This window comes from Camellia sinensis, chromosome 1 (assembly GCF_055761805.1).
Source record: "Camellia sinensis isolate YWXY chromosome 1, ASM5576180v1, whole genome shotgun sequence".
Taxonomy (NCBI): domain Eukaryota; kingdom Viridiplantae; phylum Streptophyta; class Magnoliopsida; order Ericales; family Theaceae; genus Camellia; species Camellia sinensis.
The window spans coordinates 1,803,705-1,818,684 of NC_138961.1; the positions used below are offsets into that span (position 1 = coordinate 1,803,705).

The following is a 14,980-nucleotide window of genomic DNA, read 5'->3' on the forward strand; positions in this document are numbered from 1 at the left end:
AGTATAAAAATGACATATATAAGATCAATTGTTTCAAAATCTTTACAATTCAATCATGTGCAAAGACACAATCACATTTTGAAATTTTTAGTACTCCAGTAATTATGAGTTCTTTAAAAAACAGAGTGAAAAAAAAAAAAAAAAAAAAAAAAAAAAAAAAAAATTGAAAACAAAAGAGAGGAAGACAAAAATACAAGGCTACCCTCGTGAGTCTACCATTTGCTTCTCATTCATATAAGGAGGGTTTGGGATTAGAGCTTTGACTGCCTTTGAATTAGAGGGGCACTTCATTTATCATGGTAGCCCTAAGAAAGAGAGAGAGAAAGAGAGAGAGAGTTTATTTATTACTTATAACTCTTCAGAGAGATTTTGTAGTACTACTTACTATTCATTCTGCCTTGGAAGAATTGAGTTGAGTTTCTCTTCATTTCTTTAGACCTTTCCGCTTCTTCCTTCTCCTTTCAAGTTCAACTCATGGTTTTCTCTCTAAAACTCTAGTATATCTTAGTTCAGTCTCACCCCATAGCCACAGGAAGGACCTTGAAAATACTAATTAATGGCTTCTTCCATGAACAACTGGTTGGGTTTTTCTCTCTCACCACAAGAACTCCCACCCCAGCAGCAGCAGCCTCAGCGTCATCATCAAGATGAAATCTCCGGTACAGATGTCTCCGCTGAATGCTTTGATCTCTCTTCTGACTCATCTGTTCTTCCTTCTCTAAACCTCCCAGCCCCTTTTGGCATATTTGAAGCATTCAACAGAAACAATCAATCTCAAGGTTTGTTCTTTACATCGCATACCCATCAAATCATTTACAATTACTATATCTAGAAACATGCATAAAGAATTTTTTTATTTATTTATTTTTTTTCTCTTCTTTTGGTTTGCTTGCAGATTGGAATATGAAAGATATGAGTATGAACTCTGACATTAACTACAAAACAAACTCATCATCAGACTATTCTATGCTAATGGGTAGTTCATGCAATAGTCAGAACCTTGAAAACCAAGGTGGGCCAAAGCTTGAAAACTTCCTCGGTGGACACTCTTTTTCCGGTCGGTGCAACACCATTAGCTCTGCTTCTTATGGCGGCGTCACTGGTGGTGGCGGTGCTGCTGCTGACTACAACATGTATCCAAACTGTTCGTTGCAGCTTCCGTCGGAGGCAATCGCCGATAATGGCCAAGGGAGTAATGGAGGAGTAAGCATTAACAACAACTCCACCACCACCACCCCCACCACCACTATAGGCCTTTCTATGATCAAGAACTGGTTGAGGAATCAACCGACACCCACACAACCAGAGAACAAGAATGACGGTGGTTGCGGTGGTGGTATTGGAGGAGTGGCTAAAGGAAGACCAACAAGTGCACAGACTTTGTCGCTATCGATGAGGACCGAGTCTCCTCTGCCGCTTTTGACTGCAAGTGGTGGTGCTAGTGGTGGCGGTGGCGGTGGAGGAGGTGAGAGTACTTCATCAGATAACAGCCAGCCCAAGGAGACAACTCTCGATGCGCAAACTGGTGCAATAGAGGCGGTGCCTCGCAAATCTATTGACACATTTGGTCAAAGGACTTCCATATACCGTGGTGTAACCAGGTAAAATATCCAAATTTTGAACTTCGGATGCCAATATTTACTGATATATCAATTGATACTGTCTAATACCAACTAAACTATATAGACCACACATAGACGGTTTGAAATAATTTTGTTTACACTTTTGCATGTTTGTTCCTCAAATTATTTTGTGCACTTATGTAGATATGAACATTTGTGTTTATTGTAATCTTGATTTTTTGATGCATGTTAAAACTTTTTGAGGGTGATTTTGATTTTGCAGACATAGATGGACAGGTAGATATGAGGCTCATCTATGGGATAATAGTTGTAGAAGAGAAGGACAGACTCGCAAAGGCAGGCAAGGTATGGGATAGTTAGATTTTTTATTTCTAAATTTAAATCAAAACATTTTATTTTGTATTTAACATGTGTTTTTTTTTTTTTTTTTTTTTTTGGGACTGATTTCTTATATAATGATTTGGTATGGGGCTTCTTCAACGTCTCTGCAGTTTATTTGGGTAAGTTAAAAAGTGCTCCCTGTGGCTCTTCCTTTTTTATATTCCCTTTTTTATTTCCCTTAAAATTAAATCACTTGATTAATGTAACTTTTGTTCATGAGATCAAGGGTTTTCCAAACCAATGATTTTGTTTTTTTTAATCGTTTGTAATATGTTTCGGAAATATAGGAGGTTATGATAAGGAAGAGAAAGCAGCCAGAGCTTATGATCTAGCGGCATTGAAGTACTGGGGCACCACTACCACTACAAATTTCCCTGTAAGTTTCTGTTTCCATTTCAATTTTTGAAAATAATAAATGAATACCTTAGACATATTTTAAACTCTGTGACCCGGAAGTTTTGTCCCGCCCATTTTTTTAAGACTAAATAATTCTTCTTATGGGACGGGAAAGGCTTTATAGTGATCAGTTATCACACACTAAAAGGTTTCGATCCTTTTTTTTTTTTTCTTTCTAAGATTACAAATGTTGGGAATTCATATCCAAAAAGTTGGATGTCCTAATTTTACCATCAAACATTAAATGTGTTCATACTGTATTGCACATATTTTTGTTTTGGTATTCTTGCAGTTATTTTATATTTGTTTTGAAATGTCAGACAAGCAACTACGAGAAAGAAATTGAAGAAATGAAGCACATGACCAGACAGGAGTATGTTGCATCTCTTCGAAGGTACGTATATATAGTACAGGAATGCACTCTTGATTTCATTGTGATATTGATTTATATATGAAGAATAACTAATGTATGAAATTAGTATTTAATACTCTTTATGTTTAATGCAGAAAGAGCAGTGGTTTTTCTCGTGGAGCATCAATCTATCGAGGAGTTACAAGGTAAACTTAACCAGATTGATTGTGACATATCTGCATTCTTACATATCTTTCATTCAGCTTTTCCTCATCTGTATTAGGCCAATGTTGATGAGTTTTAGTTCTGTCTTTTTTTCCTTTTTTTCAATGCACTGTCATCTTAAAAGGCACTTTGAAGTAAGAATTCTTCTGCATATGTACTGGTTTAGTACCTTGTTGTGAAGAAATTATTGCGCAAAAGAACAATGGTTCATTGGCAGCCTAATTGGCTTCAAGATGATGCATAATTGTAAAAAAATTAGAAAAACTTATAAAGTCAGCCATGGTTATTACTTACTGGCCACAAATGAAGTGCTAAAATCTAAATATGATGAAGATTTAATAATTTTAATCGTTAGATGTGTGGTTTCTCAAAATTATATAACACTATTGGGTACATTTTACAACATCATAAGCTGATAATTATTGTAAGTACATTCAAATTGACCTTAAAAAACTGGGGTTTATCAGGATGTAAATGCAATTTTGTTGATTGACAAATGATAGTAATATATGTATTTATCATTTGAAATCAATTTTGTTGTATGACAGACATCATCAACATGGTAGATGGCAAGCAAGGATTGGAAGAGTTGCAGGGAATAAGGACCTTTATTTGGGAACTTTCAGTAAGTATTTCTCTACTCAACATTTTTTTCAATTCTAATACATTTTTAGTTATTTTTTTCTAGATATATAGTTCATATGTATTTTTAAAAAAATTAAAATGAATTTTTTTCATTGTTATCTATGAAATCACATATATATGGAAGGGGGAGCGGTAAATCAGTAGAAACAAGTCAAAAAAAATTCAACTTCTATAGAAATGCTAGTTTGTCTGTATCCAGTGAAAATGAAACATATTACATTAGTCGTTGATGAAGAACAAATAAATTAATGGATGAGATGCATATGCACATGAACTCTTATTAAGTGGATGACCTAAATGCTTACATTGGAAAGATTTTCATTTCAAAAGGAAATAAGAAAAACATATATATAAAAGACTTAAAAGAAAAGGCTAAAACAAAAAGCAATTTATGTAGAAAATTAAGACATGCATCACAACTCTCACTTAGAACTCCGTAAAAAGTATAATTAATTTGAGTAATTAATTATAATTTTATTGTAGGCACCCAGGAGGAAGCAGCAGAAGCGTATGACATAGCAGCAATAAAATTCAGAGGACTGAATGCAGTAACAAACTTTGACATGAGTAGGTATGATGTTAAAAGCATACTTGAGAGTAGCACTTTACCCATTGGCGGAGCTGCCAAGCGACTGAAAGATGCCGCCGACAAGGCAGATCAGTTAAACATGACAACTATGTCTATGCATAACAACAATACCCACCTAGTCGATGACAACAACTTGCTAAATTCACATCTCAGTCTCACCGATCATGGAATTACCAATGCTGCAGTCTACGGTGATGGATGGCCCACCATTGCATTCCAACAAGCTCAGCCTTATAGCTCCACCATGCATTACCACCCATATGGGATTGGTCAGCAGCAGCAAAGAGCAACAATGCCAGTATGGTGTAAGCAAGAGCAAGAACAAGACCAAGATCATCAAGATGATTTAAACCAACTACAATTGGGAAACAATACTCACAATTTCTTCCACCACCCTACTTCTGCTTTGCACAACCTCATGAGCTTGGATGAACACAGCTCTGCGTGCTCCAATTCCTTGGTTTATAGTGGTGGAGGAGATAGTAATGGCGGTGGTGGTTTTGTGATGCCAATTGCAACAGTGATTTCTCAAGAAGGAAACAACACTACAGCTCATGGTTTTGGGGATAATGAAAACATATTTGGTGTGATGCCAGATCCTTATCATGGAAGGAACTTGTATTATCTTTCGCAGCATCAACAATCATTGAGTGGTGGTGGTGGAGCGGTGAAGGCGAGTGTGTATGAATATGATCATCATCATCATCATCATCATCAGATTCAGGGCACATCTTGTAACAACTGGATTCCTACAGCAGTACCGACACTTGCACCAGCTAGGTCTAACAATATGGCAGTTTGTCATGGAGCTCAAACTTTCACAGTATGGAATGATACATGATTTGAGAGAGTCTTGATCTGGAAGGAAATAGATGGAGGAGGATGGATGTGAAGAGGGTTTTCAGTCTACTTTCTAGGGCAAGAAAAGAATGTACACAGCAACTATAATTTGTTTCCTAATTTTGTTGATTTTTGATTTTGATTTCTACAGTTGATGCAAAAGTTTGGTTAGGATCATCTAACTGAAGTTCATCTCAATAGCAAGTGAGAGAGTTCGCTTAGTTTCTGTCTCTCAGTTGCTATTAATTTTGGGAACTTTTCACTTACAGATCCTCGGAAAGTATAATACACCAGACTTTGTAATTTTGAATAACATTTTGATGAACAAAGAATGGGTTATACCATGATTGAGTTTTCTTTTCTTTTCTTTTCTTTTCTTTTTCTCTTTTTAAGTAGTATGCTCAGGTTCATTTTAATAGTGAAATATTAATAATCCTATCAAAATTAGTGTGATATTTACTATCCAATTTGATTAATAGGATAAATTATCCATTGGATTAATAATTTCACCCGTACCCCATTACTAATAATCCTACAAATTTGTTGGACAAATTTGTTGGATTAATTATCCATTAGATTAATAATCTTAAATCAAAATGTTAAAACAAACGAACGATAATTGGACCAATGAATTAATAATCTCAATCCCATATTCTAATCTATCCAATCAAACAAGCCCTAAAGGTATTCAATAATTCTAATTGTCTAAAAAAGCAACCAATATTTAAAAGTGAAGATACCTGACATGAGTTTTTTTTCACATGTTTTAAATTTTTTGAATTTGTAGTAAGAGTTATATTTGTTATTAACAAATAGAGTAAGGCTCTTTAACACAAGTCTGTGAGCCCATGCAACAACCGCATGTCCTAGAGTAAGGCTCTTCAACACGAGTCCATAGGCCCGTGCAACAACCATATGTCCAATTCCAATGATTTTATCCTTCTTTTTTATATAATTTTTTTTCTGTATTGTCATATTTGTTTCAAAAAATTAAAATAATTTGATAGTCAAATTTCATGATCATTCCCGTTCATTTATTAAAAATAAATATGATAAAATCGTATAATTTCAATTGGAAAAATTATCCAGGAAAATAAAAAGAAATTGTCAAAGATGTTAGCCAAGCAAATTGCATAGCAAGCATACAAAACCCAAGAGTGAACAGCCACAAACTCGAGTCATGTCCCCCAATTTGTACACATGTGGTATTAAACCACGCCAGAATAGTGGTTTGTGCCCAGATCACTAAACTACTTCCAAGACATATATCTATATATATATATATATATGAACATTGCCAACCATCTTTTTGGTTGCAGTGAACAGCTAACAGAGATTATCATATGAAAAGTGTGTAGTGTAGCTAAAATGAGAAAATTGTAACTTGAACAGAGAAATATGAAAAGGGAGGAGAAAAATTCAATATTATTAAGACAAATATTATAGAGTTGATTGATTATCTATGTATTTAATAAATGAGTGTCCTGAAGCATCACAAAAATTACAGTGCCTTGTTTTTTCCAAATAGTAAATTCAACGAGTATGTATTCCCCTTTTGTGCAGCAGCTTCTACCCGTTTTGCTCCAATCTAGACCCATTTACCAAAACCAACAAACAAAAAAGACACAATTAGTACTAACAGAATCACATAACACTCAAGAAAACACAGAATTGCGATAATAAAATGAAGCAGAAGCTATAACATGATATTTAGTAGATAATACTGCATAGAATGAAATGGAATGTCCAAATGACCAGATCACCCCCAGATTGTTCTTTGTTCATTCATATATATATATATATATTAAAATTTTCAGTTTAAACAAGCCAATCACCTTGAGTTTCATTTATGTAGTTGGAACCAGTCACTGGAAAAGGTTCATTCAGATAGGAACCTATCTTCAAAGATTCAACCAAACAAGCTTTGAATGCACACACTTGCAACTAGTCCTATTAGTATAGCTCATATATATCTGCAAGGTCTATAATAGGTCTAGAATATCCTAAATAATCAAAGTCTATTAGTTTCCTAATTTGAAGTTCTAGTCCTATTAGTATAAGTTCATACATATGTGCAACTGATCTTTCCTTTCAATGAAGAATTGAATTTTGGAGATTTTCGTATTGTTCTTATATGAGATTTTGTTTTAACCCTTGGGAGGGAAAGCCCTCACCATTTTTCACTTTCTTTCCTTCTTTTCTTTATTCTCTGAGCAACAATCAAGAGATTCAAGACACTGTTCTCGGGTTACAAATTCACAGCCTCGAAACAGCCTTGATTTCAGCTCAAAACTCTCCCAAATCAAGTCCAAACTTTTCCCCTACCTATTGGCCTCAAAATTTCTCTTTTTTTTTTGCCATATGATAGGATGTTAGGGGGTTAATGAGTTAGATTATAACAAAAGGGCCGCCGTCGCTCCATGGACTCAAACCCTGAACATCTAACCTTCTCACTGTCCAAAGGGACAGCTACATGGACTACTAGGCCAACTGCCCAGTCCTATTGGCCTCCGATTTAACAAACAATAAATATCTGTTGTTTAAGCCCTTTATTTGAAAATCCAGCAACTTCCAACTCGGAAGATTGAACCATTTTAAACCTTTCCCCTTCTGTGAACCATCAAACCTTTCATCTACCAATTCAAACCCCAACCATAGAAGCTCTACTAGCCATAAATCCACCACAAATCTCATTGTATACAACCTTAGGCCCTAATTTCCTAATATGTCATACATTATTAAGGCTTTTGTGTGATGATTGCACATCTAGAACAAGGCAAATGTTTTAATGATGGGAGCATAGATAATACCTTGTCCATAAGCCAAAAGCCAATGGTTGGCATGTACTGCACCAAGTACATAACTGCAAGTACAGGCTACAAGACAAACCAAGTATAAAAACCAATCAGAAATTTTAAATGTCATACATGAGTAGAGCAAACAAGTAACTTAAAACATATTAGAGCATGCCAATGATGAATAAGGCAAACATTTGACCGGCTATAATAGTGAGGTCCACTCTTGAAGCCTTGCCCAATGACGTCAGCAATACTGACTCGAATTTCAAGAAAAATAGTAAAAATTGCTTTGTAAGTGGAAGAGTGATTCATTTACCCTCAATGCCCACCTTTGAACCCAAATTTGCCGTTTGACCAAAGTACTCCCCAAACTCGCTGCAATGGTGTCCTTGTTCCACATGTCATTTTATGTTAAAAATCAATCTTGAGGTCATACTAAAACTAAGATGTTGGTCATGTTCTTAAGCAAGAAAAAAATGCCAAGGATGGGAAGAGAACTGACACCAACCTTTCAATGAACCACAATAAATTGCTTCCATATTATTTTTCTATTTTAGCTATGCTGCTGCCTATTGCATAGAGGATATACCCATATGTCCACTATATTTCACCATCAACTTAGTTGTCAACATCCAGGCTTTATCCCATTAATTTTATGAACACAGAAACATCATTCAACATGCAAGCTGATATTATTTTCATTACTTTTTCACTTATAAGATCCAAAAAAAATTTGGAATGTTAGCTACTGCAAATAATATTCTAATCTCATTGATAATACCTGATATGATATCCAGACTTCCTTTAGTCCATGGGTTGCAGCAATAATTGTCAACTCTGCACATCTCTCTGATGACACACGCTTCTGAGAAAACAGAAAGAAAGCATCTGAATAAAAGGCATTATAGAATTACCATTCCACAACTACTAAATGCCTTCTCACTGATCAAGTAGCCAGCAATGCAATCAGTTAGTCACTTTTGATGTACACAAACTTTGGAAAAAGTCATGGTATACCAAGATGCATGATAGTAATGGCCTTTCTGTTTACCCTACTACATAATATATTTTAATTCATGAAAAAAATAAAATTGTGACAACAAGATTGATAAATAATACATATAACTGAAATGCAGAAAATAACTTAAAGTAAGAATAGTATGACAAATAATTCATGACACCATTAGAGAAAATCATTTTAAGAAAATTACCTCAGAAAAGCCCTTTTGACCAGAGGTGCTCGCTTCAGGAACACTTGACGTTTTTATCGGTCCAGGACATACAACAGTCACCTTGATTCCTTTTCTATAGAGCTGCAATCACAAAAGATAAGCATGCGAGATAAAAAGGATATGAAGAAGAGGAAAAACAAGAAGATGCTTTCCAATAAGACGAAGAGGAAGAAAATTATTGTCCATTTTGTTCCCTGGTCATCCAGCAGGAGAAGCCTCCCCAATTTAATATTTTATCCCCAAGTATAAGACAGATAAACGGGCAGACAACAAATGTACTAGAAAGATTTGATCTTTTCTGCCCTGTTTAAGTAAGATTCTATCAATAATCTGAAGAACAATTCATTAATCAAACTTTTAAACGTTCCAACTGCCAGAAATGAACAATTTTCAGTAAACCTTCTAGTCCATGCTTTCGAGCTCTCCTGACAAATAATATCAGTAAATGCCACCTGATACCTTTACACTATGCCAATAAGCCAACCACATAGAATTCTAAATCAGTTCAAAACTCTCAAGAATGATACCTTAGTGACTATGAAATGCATCAAATTAAGTACATGGCTACAACAGATCTCATCAGGGAACTCACAGCATTGGCTGCCTTTTCTTCTAAATTTTTTTCAAGTATTACAGTGTATGCAAGCAGTCGGTAAAAATTTGCAGAATGTACAATGTGCAATTTGCATTTTGCACCACAGTAATTACGACAGAAATTGTAATCATACCTCGGAACGCAGAGAGTGAAAGTACCCATTTAGAGCAAATTTAGAAGCAGAGTATACGGCCTGACCTGGTGCAGGTGCCTTCCCTGCAGCACTGCTCATCTGCACATGAAATGAAGTTAAAAATAAAACAAATATGATGATACAAGGAAAAAATAAATAAATAAATAACAATAACATAAAGGAAACAAAAAGCAGCATCTGTCTGAAAATAATGGGGTAATTTTCTCATCAATTGGCATGACCAATACCCACCCAGCAAAAAAAGAGGAACAATGGGGAAAAATGCATTACCAGGTAATGAAGCCACTAATCAACAAGATAAATTATGTAACCAATCAATTCTTGTGGATAAATATCATAATTTTGTGCCCCCCCCCCCCAAAAAAAAAAAAAAAAAAAAAAAAAAAAAAACTGAGAAAAGCTGAAAACTTGATTGTAATGAATCACCCAAGTAATGAATTTCATGTCAAGGTCCACCATTTAGGTCTGTATTTTGTCTGCATGCATGAAGATGATAACATGGATTCATCTTACCTCAAACTAAAAATTAAAAAAATAAATAAAGTTTCTAGATAGGAATAAGTGTCTCTATCAAACAAAAATGGATATCATTAATTTCCACATACCACAACAAAATGACCCCTCCCCCGCTTAAGCATGAAAAGTGCTAGTAGCCGAGTAAGAGATATTGTCCCGATAACATTTACATTGAATGTAGCCTGGTTCCAAAACAGAGTAATAATATGATTAATCTCTGAGAATATATCCAACAAATAGGGGGAAAAAAAAAAATAGCTTAAAAAAACTTGGTATCTATATATGACAGAGAGACCTGACTCGTACATATATAAAGACAACACACTGCTCATAGACTCATGGCATATGATGAAGTCAGCAGTCAGACTTTAGAGAGAAAGAGAGAAGGAATCATCCAAATAAAATAAAATAAAAGAACTAAGACTTTCTTATGAAGTAGCATTCAAAGGAAGAATGACATTGAATCATCAATCACATTAAATATACAGACATCAAGATAGAATGCATAATTTTCTCATATAACATCTCTCTTTCAACCAAATTGGATCATAGATTGAACTGGATTAACCTAAACCAAGGTCAATCCATTACTTAACTGATCAACCAGATTGATCAGTCAGGCTACCATCTGGCGCATCTTACCGAACAGATCATATTTGGATTTGGATTTGCAACACAATCTGATCCATTGACAAGCCTAATTTGTATTAACCATACATTCGCTGGTGTAATACCTTTAGACCTTCCTCAGTTACATCCAAAGCTGTAGTTTTCTACAAAAGAAGAGAGGGTAATCATCAGCAAAAAATGCATCTTTATCTAGATAGCAAGACTTTTGCTTTCATCATTCAAAAATTGAAACGATTTAAAAGCATTTCGAAAACAAAAGGGATATGGTGCAAAAAAACAATGGAAATGCAAGGAATCATCTAGAAACATAAACTAAAACTTATCAATATGTATATACTAGCAGTAACCCATGTTATGCACAGACCTTGTATTCTATAATGAGTCATTGTAGCCATATCATAATATAAAATTTGTGATGATATAATTATACCACTTGAATTTTCTGCACTGCTTTATACCTAATCATAAGAAAATAGCATACCTGGTCTACGTCTAGTACCATGTACAGTAAATTAATTTATTCAAGCGGCATGCCTAATTGGGTCTCACTAGTGCAGAAACTTCACACTTACGGGGCGTTCATAGGCTGCATTGTGGATCATATAATCCACACCAGCACCGGCAAAAAATGATTCAGCTCTCTGTACAGCTACCCTTAGAGAATCTTCCCCAGATGCCAAATCCAATGGTAAAATCATCACTTCATCAGGTGCATGTTTACCTGCATAGATGCCAGCCACATATCAAGAAAACGGGTTAAAGAGAAAAATAAGAGCAAAAGGGAATAGAGTTCGTAGTGGAAGGACATACCAGAAAGCTGTTTCTTGACTCTCTCTAATTCAGCTTCATTTCGAGCAGAAATGATAAGCTTAGCACCTAAACTTGCAAGTTGTTTGGCAAGAACCTCCCCTTCCATCCAATAGTAAAGAGAAAAAATAAGACTTTCTATAAAACATGGAACAAATGAAGCTCCAAAGTAGGAAAAACTCACAGAACATTTTGGCAAATAAGAAGAAAGATGCCTAGAGTGAAAGAACCAAAACTAGAGCTCAAAGCGGCAGTTATTGAAAAAAGATAAAGGAACTAAAAATAAAATCTCATGCTTCCAAATTATTTTCTTTATGATTAAAAAAATATATGGAAAAGGCCAAAATCTTGAACACCTAACCCATTTAAACAAGTTTAAAGACTTAGTTCAACATTAAGGCCATCTTTCATCAAGAGATAATGTACACACCTGCAAAACATTAAGCATCATCTTAAAATCAGTAAAGCACAAAAGTTACCAGGGCATTCAAAGTTAACAATAAGAACCCAAAGCATTTCAAAATTTTCCACCAGAAGTCATCAGTCCTTTTGTTGGTTGCAATTGAAAAGTGGTCATTCCAAAATTTCATAATAAACTCAAAACTTGAATATTTATATTTAATAGAGAACCTTCTAGCAAATGAAACAACCATCTAGAAAAAACAATGAGATTCCACAAATTTATGGTGTTTGCCTCGGAAAAAAACACCACGGTGCAGAACAGGATCCCGCTCCCATCCAAATTCATCCCAGTTTGACAATTTCAATTTTCCTAAAACATGAACAATATTGGTACACTACAAGAAAAAGAAGTTTTAGCGACTAAAAATATAAATTTCGTCACTGAAAGTAGGACAATTAGCGACTAAAATTAAATTAATAGCCAAAAGTGAAGACTTTTGGCGACTAAAACAGTTTAGTAGCCAAATGTGTAGTAATTGGCGACTAAAAATCAGTTTAGTCGCCGATTATATGGGTTTTAGCGACTAAAACAATTTTAGTAGCCAAAAGTAAAGGTTTTTGGCGACTAAAAAAATTTAGTAGCCAAAAGTATAGGTTTTGGCGACTAAAAAATAGTTTGGTCGCCGATAATAGGTGTTTTACCGACAACAAAAAAATTTGTAGCCAAAAGTAAAGGTTTTTGGCTACTAAAAAAAATTTAGTAGCTAAAAGTGGACAATTGGCGACTAAAATTCAGTTTAGTCGGCAAAAGTGGAGGTTTTGGCGACTAAAAATAAGTTTAGTCGCCGAAAGTGGTTATTTTTAGGCGGAAATTAATTTTTTTTAACGACTAAATTATTGGTTTTTTAGTCGCTACAGACTTGGTTTTTGGCGACTAAAAGTTTTTTAGTTGCTAATACCTTTTGCGACAGTTTTTCAGCGACCAAACCGGCGACTAAAAAATTTAGTCGGAGAAACTTAAAAACCGACTTTTGACGACTAAAAATTCACTTTTGGTGTTTTTTCTGGTAGTGGTATAATGAACTTGGCCTGGTCATTTATGCAGTATCTATATAAAATTGGTCAATGATACAAGATGAGTGTTATCCTTGGCAATGTGAATTGTTAGTTCGATTTGATGTCTTGGAATTAACCGAAAATGTGGCTTTAAATAGAGTCAAGTGGAGAAACTGGATCCATGTAAAAACAAACAAATATACAAATTTCCAATACAAAACCTTATAAGAATTTGCCAACAAATACACATAAAACCCATTTCAAGAAGATGAAAACTGCTAAGTGAAATATAAAAGAATCTATACACACAACATACACATAAATGAATTTAATTTAAAGCTATAATTTCACATAGGCATATGCTATTTTTCTAACAAACAAAACAAGTATTCTCCTGAATTCATCAAAGGAGCTCCAAGGCATACCTCAAACAACTAATTATCTGCATACAGACCATGAAATCAACACTTAACATTACTAAATCAAACGTTAAACACATAAATTTGTTTACTAAAACATAATTAATCGCATACCGATGCCACGGCTTGCCCCAGTGATCCAAACAACCTAAACATTCAACAACAAAATAATCAAATCAATACTTAAAATTCAAAAATTAAAGGTATCAGATTTTTTATACGTTAAAATGTAGAAAATTGGTTGTGCACACCTTATCTTCAATTTCTTCGCGTTTTGCGTGCTTTTTGGACATCAACGTGAAATCCCCTAAGAATAACAATCACATGGCGAAATAAATCAAAACCCAGAAAGCTGAGAATTGTTAAGCTGCTACACACACACACACACACACAGAGAAAGTAAAGTGGGTTTGTTTCGGAATTGTATACCATCGGCAGTCCAGAATTTGAAGAAAACAACAACAATTGAAGCGAGAGAAACCAGAATGAAGATAAGGGTCAGCATATTTCCACAGCCTCGGTTACAGTTGCTCCTCTACTTCGCCGTCGCTGGATGCTGAGAGATGCTGGCGAACACAACGAGGATGCAATTTACACAAGTGGTCCTTCGTTATACCCACTTATTATGTTTTGATCCTTATTCGATGCCCACTCCAAGTTTAACCTCTTCCACTTTGCATTATGCATTCCTAAGTTAAAATTCGAAAATTAAAAAATATTAAAAATTTTATTTATATATATTTTTTTGGTCTTCTAAATTGTTTACACTTATGTTTGGTAATTTATGAGAGAAAATAAAATAAATGATTATCTAAGTTATTAGAAAAAAAAATGAAATATTATTGTGATTTATTTCCCTTTTATTTGAATAAATAAGAGAGAAAAGAAAATAGATGATATTGATTTATCTCCTATCTTGTTTGGTTAAGTTATATAAAATAAAATAAACAAAATGATGTAATGTTATATTACCAAATTAATCTTTTTATAAGTGTTAGTCTTTTTATTTGTTCTATATCTCAAAAGATAGTTTTGATATTATAACAAAATAATATTTAGTAGTTTCATTTCTCTCAACTTTTGGAGAGATTGAAAACAAAAGTTATGAGATAAATGTATTTCTCACGTATTTGGTAATTCAAACAAAGAAGGGATTTCTATCCATTTCTCTTTATTTTAAAGGGAGCACACATCTCAAGCCTGTAGTCTTGACTACTAGCCAACACTTTGAAGTTATCAAATTGTCACGATCCAAACCCGCTCCTATGGGTTTAGCACCGTAATCGGCTAGTAATCCGTGATTACCGAAGGCCTGCTTAACAGTAATAACAGTAATACAGAGTACAGGGGCAGACGGAAG

The 14,980-nt window shown here is 34.5% G+C and overlaps 2 protein-coding genes across 8 annotated transcripts; one reads left to right on the forward strand and one right to left on the reverse strand.

Moving 5' to 3' along the window:
• The first annotated feature begins 253 nt into the window (after positions 1–253).
• LOC114274533 (AP2-like ethylene-responsive transcription factor BBM2) lies at positions 254–5,355 on the forward strand. Its single transcript, XM_082870280.1, has 8 exons — positions 254–779; positions 896–1,601; positions 1,846–1,928; positions 2,252–2,340; positions 2,681–2,754; positions 2,868–2,918; positions 3,486–3,562; positions 4,066–5,355. The coding sequence occupies exons 1-8, from the start codon at positions 557–559 to the stop codon at positions 5,010–5,012; spliced, it is 2,250 nt and encodes a 749-aa protein (XP_082726406.1). The 5' UTR covers positions 254–556; the 3' UTR covers positions 5,013–5,355.
• Positions 5,356–6,410: 1,055 nt separating this feature from the next.
• Positions 6,411–14,323, reverse strand: LOC114274534 (NAD(P)-binding Rossmann-fold superfamily protein). 7 transcript variants are annotated; one of them, XR_014330385.1, is made up of 13 exons: positions 14,050–14,303; positions 13,872–13,927; positions 13,735–13,768; positions 11,747–11,845; positions 11,509–11,657; positions 11,041–11,079; positions 10,396–10,488; positions 9,770–9,868; positions 9,021–9,122; positions 8,591–8,674; positions 8,126–8,184; positions 7,822–7,887; positions 6,411–6,599 (listed from the first exon to the last, which is right to left on the reverse strand). XR_014330385.1 is itself a non-coding variant. In XM_082870256.1 (13 exons), exons 1-13 carry the CDS (start codon positions 14,123–14,125, stop codon positions 6,472–6,474), a joined length of 1,071 nt encoding a protein of 356 aa, XP_082726382.1. In that variant the 5' UTR covers positions 14,126–14,303; the 3' UTR covers positions 6,411–6,471. The 7 variants fall into 7 exon arrangements, 6 of the variants coding, with proteins under 6 accessions (XP_082726382.1, XP_082726395.1, XP_082726385.1 ...); XM_082870256.1 differs by having other exon boundaries at positions 8,139–8,184; XM_082870269.1 differs by having other exon boundaries at positions 8,139–8,197.
• Between the last annotated feature and the right edge of the window lie 657 nt (positions 14,324–14,980).

Coding starts and splice junctions, on each gene's coding strand:
- LOC114274533 (XM_082870280.1), top strand. CDS start 557: ATGGCTTCTTCCATGAACAACTGGTTGGGTTTTTCTCTCTCACCACAA. Junction 1,602..1,845: donor ATATACCGTGGTGTAACCAG/GTAAAATATCCA, acceptor TTGATTTTGCAG/ACATAGATGGACAGGTAGAT. Junction 1,929..2,251: donor GACTCGCAAAGGCAGGCAAG/GTATGGGATAGT, acceptor TCGGAAATATAG/GAGGTTATGATAAGGAAGAG.
- LOC114274534 (XM_082870256.1), bottom strand. CDS start 14,125: ATGCTGACCCTTATCTTCATTCTGGTTTCTCTCGCTTCAATTGTTGTT. Junction 11,846..13,734: donor TGGGGCAAGCCGTGGCATCG/GTATGCGATTAA, acceptor ATTGGATGGAAG/GGGAGGTTCTTGCCAAACAA. Junction 9,869..10,395: donor GGAGGGGTCATTTTGTTGTG/GTATGTGGAAAT, acceptor TTTCATGTGCAG/ATGAGCAGTGCTGCAGGGAA.